Source organism: Sinocyclocheilus anshuiensis, unplaced genomic scaffold (genome assembly GCF_001515605.1).
Source record: "Sinocyclocheilus anshuiensis isolate Anshui unplaced genomic scaffold, SAMN03320099.WGS_v1.1 scaffold1946, whole genome shotgun sequence".
Lineage (NCBI taxonomy): Eukaryota > Metazoa > Chordata > Actinopteri > Cypriniformes > Cyprinidae > Sinocyclocheilus > Sinocyclocheilus anshuiensis.
Genome location: NW_015546151.1, coordinates 227,526 through 237,741, shown reverse-complemented (window position 1 = coordinate 237,741; position 10,216 = coordinate 227,526). Strand labels below are relative to the sequence as shown.

Genomic DNA, 10,216 nt, shown 5'->3' with positions numbered 1-10,216 from the left:
GAGTCTTAACTTTGATAAAGAATATCTCTTTGGTTTTGAGACTTTAGTCTTTGCAACTTCAGGGATCTTATCTGTTCACGAACAGCTTGTAACACTCCAAAGAGAAAGGAAAACTTGAAATCGCATCATATGACCCCTTTAAAAGTATAAATTTCTTAAAATAAATCACACTGACTTGGGACTTTTGAATAGTAGTGTATTTTTTTAAATGTGGGATTGACATATGAGTAATTGTGATATGATTCATCAGGAGGGAGATCAGCGCTGGGTGACCACTGCAGGAAGTGCACTACATCTTTTACAGTCTGTCTATGGTTCTTTCTCCAAAGTGTATGGGATCGGTAGATTTGCCAAGGTGAGGATTTGTGACAAAACCCTTTCCATCATAGATTTACAGATTTTGGTGGATGAGAATCAAGGCAGTCTTTCATGTCATTTGTCTGTGTATGTAGATGGTGTATGAATCCTGGAGGGAGCTCATGGAGGAGGGGGAACAGAGAACAAGACAACCTGAATTTGCAAAAGTATTTCTTATTGACAGAGGTCAGTTATTTAAAAAGAAATTACATTTACATTTAGATGTACTCTTACAGTCTTTTTCTGTTGTATTAAGAGCTTGCATAACTTGTATTTTAATATTTTAGATGTGGACTTTGTTACTCCACTCTGCTCTCAAGTTGTTTATGAGGGATTGGTAGATGATATTTTCAGAATAAAATGTGGTAAGCAATTATATATTACAGGCTCTTTGTCTTAATTGTTTAAAACATGTTTATGTCTATCTATATAATGGGTTAATTATGTTCAAGTTCATCCTTTTTATGTCATTTTGATTTTGCTTCTAGGCAGTGTGGAGTTTGGACCTAATGTCACTTCCTCTGACAAGAGCATCAAAGTGATGCTTAACTCTCAAGATAAAGTAAGAGCTACATAGACTTTATTACATTGACAGTGGTGAATTTTAAAAATTTTAAAAATGACCCTGCTGCTTGTTTAATTCATCAGGTGTTCGATGAAATAAGGAACGGCAACGTGTTTAACGTGTTTGGCTTTTTAAGTCAGAAGGCCAAAAATCTTCAAACAGCATATGATGTAAGTGCTTGCTACAGATGGCATGTGCTTAATACATAGCACATCAGGATACATTTTAGCATATTCTCCATGTGACAGCAATCAAAAATATGTGAGTTGGTAACAGAAACGGCGTGGGATGGACATCCAGCAGATGAAGGCATTTGTTGCAGATGAACTGAAAGGACTGAAACAGGAACATCGTCTTCTCAGTCTTCGTAAGTAGTGTATACACTATGGTTTGAAAGTTTGCGGTCAGCAAGGACGCATTAAATTAATCAGAAGTGTCAGTAATAACATGTATACTGTTACAAAAGATTTCTATTTAAAAAAATGCTGCTCCTTTGTACTTTCAATGCATCAAAAATCCTGACAATCATGGTTTCCACTAACAAATTGTTGATTTTTTGAGCATATTTTGATTTCTGAAGGACCAAACGACACCGAAGACCAGAATAATAGCTGCTGAAAATTCAGCTTTGACATCACAGGAATAAATTAAAGCAATAAGCCCCAAGAAGCCGTGGTTTACAGTGAATTTCAGCAAAGCGGAGTGCCTAAAACCCCCTTAGCTGTTATAAATTCACTGTAATCCACGGCTTCACGGGGCTTATTGTTTTTATAAAACGGTTATTGTGTTATTCACAAAACAAAACAGAGCAAATAAAGTGTAATTATATTAATAAAAACATTATTCTTCCGCCAAACAATGTAGTTCCTCAGAATCGGTTGTGGTTGCAACAAAGTGGTTGCCAAGCAACACACAGACGTAAACAAAGGTGTATGTTTGTAGAGTAATTTACAACAGCTTCGAACGTGGCTCAGCCAATCAGAATCAAGGACCGGAACTCTCCGTTTTATAATATATAATTTATAAAACTGAACACAGTTATTTTAAATAGTAACATACTGTTTTTTTTTACTGTACTTTTTGAATAAATATAGACTTGATAAGTGTAAGAAACGTCTTTCAAATAATGAAAACAGTTTCTTAATAATAAATATAAGAACATGCTTTGTTCTTCCACTAGATATTGGTGCAAGTGAATCTATGATGAAGAAGAAAACCAAGCAAGATTTCCAGGAATTGTTGAAGACTGAACATTGTAAGATGTCTTGATAAGTATGAGATCATGCAGATCTGAAATATGAATTCTACAACACGACACTGTAATCTCACCCATTTCTATATTTTCTCTGCTCTTTCCCATATACTAGCATTACTTGAAGGCTTTGAGATCTGTGAATGTATCACCCACATTGAAGAACATATCAACAGACAGGTATGAAAAAACAAACGCTGTTATTGTTATAAGACACTGGTTTGATAATGCTACAGTAATAATAATGCTTGAGGAAACTCTGTCCATCAGGTGTCAATGATTGACAGTCTTAGACTCCTTTGCCTGTTGTCCATCACAGAAAATGGTGAGTCTGATTAATTCTTGTATATGGATTCCATGTCTTAAGCTGTTTATTTGATGAACATCTGTTCAATAATGCATTTTGGAATAATGGAATAATTCTCCCACAGGTATTTTGTCCAAAGACTATAAATCTCTTAAAGCTCAGTACCTTCAGGTATGTTATGATCTGAAAGTTCACATTTATGAACTACTCATTTACCTAAAGCTTCATTAAGCCATTTTACTTTATAAGAATGCCTTTAAAACGAGTGTTTAAGTGGATGATCATACATTACTGAAACTGTTTTTGAGATTATGTCCTCTGTGATACCATATGTTGTCTCTTGTTCAGAGTTATGGTATAGAGCACCTGCTGACGTTTGCAAACCTGAGGCAGCTGGGTTTGCTGGAAGAACAGCAAGCTGGAGAAACACTGACAGTCATGGAGAGTAAAGTGGGGAAACTTGTCACTGACAAGACTGTAGGTGAGAATGTGGACAAGTGCAATCTCTCATGCACTCTCTCTCTCTTCCTCTCTCACTCTCATATTTATAATATATATACTACCAATATACACATACATGCACTGGGGAGTTTCCTATGTTTCCGTTCAGGGAAGCTGACGGATGCCTTTTCCTCACTGGCTAAGAAGAGCAATTTTCGAGCTCTGAGTAAAAGACTAGCTCTGGTTAGCTAACTTTTTTAAAGAAAAATAAATAAATACTGTTTAAAATTATGATATTTACTTCATGATCATCTAATCTACACATACAGGTACCAAAGTCTGGTGAGGAATATGATCTTCGCGTTCCGCGAGACATGGCATATGTTTTCAGTGGTGCTTATATTCCTCTGAGCTGCAAACTGATCGAACAGGTTAGCTTTCAAAGAAGGCTTTGGCTGCTTAGCCTTTATTTTTTTTTCTTGTTCTTGCTAAACAACATTTTAAAGTGTTGGCTTCTGGCCTGTGCTGTCCGCAGGTGATGGAGAGAGATGGTTGGACAGGTCTGGAGGAGGTTGCACGCATGCTGAATGGACAGGAATTTGCTGTAACAGGTTTGAACAAATAATTTGTTTGTATAAAGCTCTTTGTAAGCTGAGTAAACATAATATGATGGTGTAGTATTTCAGAATATATTTATAATTATTTAGAATTTGTAACAAATTTTTTTTTACATTTCTTATGCTGAGAAAACTATTATTATTAATAATAATTTTATTTGTTTTTTTTGCTGTCAAGCCTACATTTCCCCCTCTTTTGTCCTGTTTTTGTTTCAGGTGGCTGTAGTAGTTCAGAAGCCAGGAACAAAACTGATGCTCAAAGGATTGTTCTAGTGATGTTTCTTGGTGGCTGCACCTACTCTGAGATCTCTGCACTCAGGTTCCTTGGCAAGGAAAGGGGTAAAATATTCTAGAATGTATTTTGTGTTTTTATAAATACTTATTCCGTAAAACAAATGGAATATATGGTTAATATAAAATTGTCCATTTGAAAGGTTGCAGATTCATAGTGGTCACTACAGCCGTCACAAACAGTGCACGGCTTCTAGAAGCATTACTGGATAACAGTGCTTGAGTCTGAGAAAACATTCCACAAGAGGACACTTTATGATCATTTCCAGGAGAGGGCAAAAAGGACAGAATATGCCCTAATCATCCCGGGGATCTATATCATCCCAAAACAAATGTACTATTAGAGGGAATGACAAAAAGATGTGATTATTCTTAAAGGGATAGTTTACCCAAAAAGGAAAATTCTGCCATTTTTTACCCACCCTCATGTGTTTCAAACCTGCATGACTTTCTTTCTTATGCAGAACATAAAAAAAAAAAGATATTTTGAAGAATGTTTGTAACCAAACCGCTTAGGTGACCATTGACCTGTATTATATGGGAGGATAAAACACTGAAATGTTTCTCAAAATATTTCATTTTATTTTTCACAGAAGAAAGAAAGTCGTGCATGTCTGGAACGATATGAGGGTGAGTAAATTAGGACAGGATTGTACTTTTCAGGTGAACTGTCTTGTTAAATGTCTGCGCAGGTGTCATCTGAATTTATGAATGAAGAAAACTGCACTTTATAAAAAATGTTTATACAGTTTGTTAAGAGTTTGCCATGCATGTAATAACTGATTCAAGACTGATCAATAAAACAGTTATTGGTGTCAGGTGTGTGAAACAGTGAAATGGCCCAGTGGTCTAGCTATGTGTATATGTTCAAGTGGAAGTTAAACAGTTTATTTTTTAAATGCACAACAATGCTGCATACTATACGCACATAAATATGTGACCCTGTACCACAAAACCAGTCATGAGTAGCACGGGTATATTTGTAGCAATAGCCAAGACTGTATGGGTTAAAATTATCGATTTTTCTTAAATGCCAAAAATCATTAGGATATTAAGTAAAGATCATGTTCCATAAAGATATTTTGTAAATTTCCCACCGTACTTATATCAAAACTTAACTTTTGATTAGTAATATGCATTGCTAAGAACTTCATTTGGAGAACTTAAAAGGCGATTTTCTTAATATTTAGATTTTTTGCTCACTCAGATTCCAGATTTTCAAATAGTTGTCTCTCGGCCAAATATTGTCCTATTATAACAAACCATATACCAATGGGAAACTTATTATTCAGCTTTCAGATGATGTATAAATCTCAGTTCCAAAAAATTGACCCTTATGACTGGTTTTGTGGTCCAGGGTCACATATGGTACATGTGATACACTTTGTTATGAGACCTATTAGATATGTTTAAATGTAATATTATCTAACATAAATTCAACCTAGCATGAAAAGCAGCTAGTTTTAAACACAAATGTCGGTATGGAAAAAGCTAACAGAAAAATATGCAAGATAATATAGACATTAAACATAGTGCAATAAACAGAAACACAAGATATCTCAACCCCACCGCCTCTGTTCTCAACCCCACCGCCTCTGCTCACTCTAGCCCGGCCTCAGCTCACGTTAAGCCGTGGCTTCCGCTCACACTAGGAACTACTTTGTTTGGTCTTCCAAAAGAGGACACGACTACAAATCAGTGGTTAAGTTGTATTTACAACACTGCTCCAGAACAGTTTAACCCAAATATCCAGATGTGTGCAGCACATTTTATGGAGGACTGTTTACTGATCCTGGGAGAGTAGACTACAATGCCGGCTGTTCTGACTCACAGTCTGTAAGTACGTTTTCATTTAAAGGATTTGCCACTGACGATTCAAATGCGAGTTTTGAGCAGTGTAGAGTAGCACTTGTTGTTTGTCATTTCTCCGATCACAAATGCAGACATGGTTTTATGTTTATGCGGCGCGATGCAACGCGTAAAAAGACAGTATAAGTCATTATAATCAGTGATTATGTCCCCACTGGATGCAACAAATGCCTCGTTTATAATAGGTTTTATTGTTTTTTAATCATGGCTCTGGCCTGACAGGGCATCATCACAATATGGTAAGGGAGGTAACATTTCCGTCACACGCTTGAGGTATTCGGCCAATCACAACGCACTGAATAGCTGGCCAATCAGAGCACACCTCGCTTTTCAGACTGATGAGCTTTGTAAAAATCGACGCGTTTCAGAAAGGCGGGGCATAGAGGAGAAACAATAATGTACAGTATGTGGAAAATAATATTTTTTTAACCTTAAACCGCATAAACACATTTAATTACACCAAATACACAAAATAATGTTCTTTTTAGCAACATCATATGACCCCTTTAATTAATAAATGGTAAAATAGACCATTATTATTGCTGCACAATTATTTATTTGTTGCTATACATTATCATAGTACGTTGTTCATGGAAAAAATCAGGAGTGGTCGTTTAAAAATGTTTCTGAGGTCATGCTGGAACAATCCGTCTGTTTGACACATCCTCACGCACGCGCAGAAAAGCTCCAAACAGCCAATCAGAGGAGCGCTGCTGTTTTGACGCATATTTTGAATCAGACAGAAACAGTTACGCGTACGAAGACTACAGTGAAATATTCCTTTATAAAATACAAATAAACAGCGAAGAGCCTTGTCTTGGGACGAGGATGAGGAAGAGGTGAGTATGTTTGCTGATATGATATAATTTTGGGGTGTTTATCTACGAATGCGGAGACACAGATTTAAGCATGTGCGTCATTTGAATTGAGTTTGACTTTGAGTTGTAACGTTAGCTGGTTTTGAAGATGATAACATTAGCATTGTATTTTAATCCACACACGCCATCATTACATGTCTGAGATTCGTGCAGCGCGTAACGTTACTGCTATTGACAGATAGCAAGTGTTTTCAGCTCATTTAACTCCAGCTTGTATGAGTGGGTGGGTTGTATAATGTCATAGCAGACATTTTACATAGTGCTTTGTGCATTTAATGAATGAATATATGCATTTCTAAACACCTGCATGTACAGTAGATAATGATGTAGTAACTTCTGTTAATGTTATTAACGGACGTAATCACTGGTGGATATCTAGAAGTACACATCTGTTAGAATGGATGTTTATCGACACTGTTTTCTATTCTTTCTCTCAATGATTTCAGTGAGTTGATTGCTGCAGAATCGGTGGCATGTCTGAATAAAGCTCTCTGCCATCTAAAGGACATTTGGGAGGAAATTGGCGTCCCTGAGGATCAGCGATTAGAAAGGACAAATGTGGTTAAGAATCATGTCAAAGTGAGTGTTGAGTTGTACTTGAGCAACAACTGATGAATCCTAAGAAAGAGTGTTTTCAGTGATAAACTAACAAAACATGTACTTTAGAGTCTTCTGGACATGATGATTGCAGAGGAAGAGAGTCTGTGGAAACGTCTGACGACCAGTATTGAGAAATGTCAAAATGAGTTGAGTAAATTGTGTTTGGAACTAAAGCTTCCCCCATTGCAGGTAAGTATTTACTCTGGATACAAACTTTAGATAACACCACAAAATGTTAAAGCAGCACAACTGTTTTCAACATTGATAATAACAGATTTTTTTCCTGAGCACCAAATCAGCATATAAGAATGATTTCTGAAGGATCATGTGACACTGAAGACTGGAGTAATGGTTGTTGTTGATTCAACTGTCATCACAGGAATCAATTACATTTCAAAATTTAAATAGAAAAAAAGTTATTTTAAATTATAATGATTATTTCACAATATAACTGTTTTTACTGTATTATTGATCAGATTGGTGAGCATTAATGATTCCAAACTAGAAAATGGCTTCATAGCTAATACACTAAAAGCCACATAACTCAATTTTTGATTGTATGGGGTCCCTCCAGAATGAAAAAACATAATTTTTTGTGGTTCTGGTTCATAATCATTTTAGGAGGACAGAAGTAGCACTATGCTACAGCAGGAAAAAGACCTCCGGATACATCTTGAAGTGATGTTAAAGGAGAAAAATCAGAGAATGCAAGCACTCAAAGCCTTAACCGAGCAGGATCAGGATCTCTGTGACCTCCTCTGCTTCCAGTCATTTTCTGTCTCTGCTGATTCTGTTCCGTCCCTGGAACAGCTGGAGAAATTCCGTAAACACATCTCCTCTCTCACTGCTGAGAAAGTATGACAATACATCTTTGTTTTAAATATTACACTCTTATAAACGTCTCAGTCATTTATTGAAGTACTGTGTTCAGTTTGATATACAGTGTTTTATATATATATTTAAAGGAACGAAGACGTAAGGAATTTGTCACATTGAAGAAGCAAATAATACTTTGCATGGACGATCTGGATCAGTTGCCTGAGACTAGTTTTGAAAAGGATGTCGTATGTGAAGATGAAGAGAGTTTTTGCTTGTCTAAAGAAAACATGAATTCACTCAAAGTCCTCCTTCACCAGGTACAACAAAAGCTGAATCTGACATACTATAAAAATTATTAAGCAATTGTGTAATACAGTATTTATCATTTCAGTTGGAGAGGAGAAAGGCAGAGAATGAACGTGTTTGTGACTCTTATCGGGAGAAGATCCATGAACTATGGGAAAGGTTGCAGATTCCACAGGAAGAGCGTGATGCAATTTCTGAACACATGACCCTGTCAAAGAAAATAAATATGGAAGCTGTTAGTAACCTTTTGACAATTTGCTTCTATGAAAAAAGATATATTTTAAACCTGTTTTTCTCCCCTTACCTCAATTATACAACGTTGCATGAATTAAGGCTTCCAAATGTCCAGTCATTGTATTGAACACAGATGATTACATTTTTATGTCCTCTACTGTCAGTTACAAGCTGAGGCTAAACGTCTTGAGGAACTGAAGCTTAAAAATATTCAGAATGTTACTGAGGACATTCGGAACGACATTGCAGTCTTCTGGGATAAGTGCTTTTATAGCACTGACCAACGGCAAGCTTTTGTGCCCTATTATGATGGTGAGTTGTCATTTTTCTGAATTACACTGTTGACTGTCTTTTGTAATGAAATAAAGGTTTAAAGGTTTTTTCTTCTCTCAGATGATTTCAGTGAGGAACTCCTGAGTTTGCATGATGCAGAAATAGTGTGGCTTAAACAGTATTATGAGGATCATAAAGATCTTTTTGAAGGTGTTCACAAATGGGAGGAAAGCTGGAGACTTTTTTTAGAGCTTGAAGTAAGTTGAACTGACTGAGAATATTCATCATGTTTTTGCATCACCTAACACTTTATGTTTTGTGATAGGAAAAGGCCAAAGATCCAGCCAGATTTACCAACAGAGGAGGAAACCTTCTAAAGGAGGAGAAACAACGGGCTGATCTGGTCAAAGGTCTCCCCAAGGTAATTATGACACATGTATTGAGGGATACACATCTGTACACTACCATACAAAAGCTTGGGGTGAGTGAGATTTAAAAAAAAAAAAAATATTATTTAGAGCCCGACTGATATATTGTTTAGCCGATATTATCAGCCGATATGAGCCTGATTATGCCTATATGAACATTTTTTTAACAGAGAGCACGTTGTGATTCACTCACGCTGTTTGTGAAATTACGTCTCACAGAAAGTTTTCAAATTAGCTACTTTATAAGTTATTTAATGAAGAAATATAAATTGTACATTAGGGCTGTCAAAAAAAAAAAATCGAATTTCGAATATTCGTCGAATTTAAAATAAAAATCTAAGTTCGAATGCAAAAACGTTGCATTCGAATTTTAGGTGTGCGTTAAGGTGGCTGCCTTATCAGTGACGCACGAGACACATGACGATGTAAGTGTCATTACATTATAATGTTGTAGCGAATCAGCTCAAATTTATAAACATTATTTTAAACATTATGCACTTTTTTTCACAGATAGTCATGTTATCTTATGCTCGATGCGCCCTCTTGTGACCTCAGGAGAAAAGCCAAAAGCTTTTCTTTACCCTAACTGAAATTATGCATTTATAATTAGAATTTTGATAATATTTAAGCACAAAATTCGAATTTAGTTTTTCAGCCATTTTGACAGCCCTGTTGTACATCACCTTCAGCATTATAATTATTTCACCCACGCCGGACAGAGACTGAGACGATGGCCAAACCTCTCACAGCAGGCGCGTCATCAGCTTGAGATCGGCCTTTTTAGAGATCGTCGATCAAACATCCCAACGCGATTATCGGCCGATAGTGATCAGTAGCCGATCAATCGGAGCACCCCTACTATATATTGTATTCTATATTACAGTACCAGTCAAAAGTTTAATTCGTGTGTCCAAACTTTTGACTATACTGTACTATAATATAGCCTACACATAAAGAATATCGGCCGATATATCGGTAT

General features: G+C 36.3%; 2 protein-coding genes across 2 annotated transcripts in view; both read left to right on the top strand.

Moving 5' to 3' along the window:
- The window catches only part of LOC107701269 (vacuolar protein sorting-associated protein 33B-like), a 19,397-nt gene extending 15,150 nt beyond the window's left edge, over positions 1–4,247 (top strand). Inside the window, exons 15-24 of the mRNA XM_016503234.1 lie at positions 2,103–2,177; positions 2,290–2,354; positions 2,445–2,499; positions 2,606–2,652; positions 2,830–2,962; positions 3,092–3,165; positions 3,252–3,353; positions 3,458–3,533; positions 3,756–3,878; positions 3,974–4,247. Of these exons, the coding sequence (XP_016358720.1) occupies positions 2,103–2,177; positions 2,290–2,354; positions 2,445–2,499; positions 2,606–2,652; positions 2,830–2,962; positions 3,092–3,165; positions 3,252–3,353; positions 3,458–3,533; positions 3,756–3,878; positions 3,974–4,053 (830 nt within the window). The 3' untranslated portion in view covers positions 4,054–4,247. The remainder of the gene's footprint in view (positions 1–2,102; positions 2,178–2,289; positions 2,355–2,444; positions 2,500–2,605; positions 2,653–2,829; positions 2,963–3,091; positions 3,166–3,251; positions 3,354–3,457; positions 3,534–3,755; positions 3,879–3,973) is intronic.
- A 2,280-nt stretch (positions 4,248–6,527) lies between these two features.
- Positions 6,528–10,216, top strand: part of LOC107701259 (protein regulator of cytokinesis 1-like) — a 12,625-nt gene continuing 8,936 nt past the window's right edge. Inside the window, exons 1-9 of the mRNA XM_016503225.1 lie at positions 6,528–6,538; positions 7,024–7,156; positions 7,244–7,366; positions 7,799–8,032; positions 8,143–8,313; positions 8,388–8,537; positions 8,701–8,848; positions 8,930–9,066; positions 9,135–9,230. Coding sequence (XP_016358711.1) covers positions 6,528–6,538; positions 7,024–7,156; positions 7,244–7,366; positions 7,799–8,032; positions 8,143–8,313; positions 8,388–8,537; positions 8,701–8,848; positions 8,930–9,066; positions 9,135–9,230 — 1,203 coding nt within the window. The remainder of the gene's footprint in view (positions 6,539–7,023; positions 7,157–7,243; positions 7,367–7,798; positions 8,033–8,142; positions 8,314–8,387; positions 8,538–8,700; positions 8,849–8,929; positions 9,067–9,134; positions 9,231–10,216) is intronic.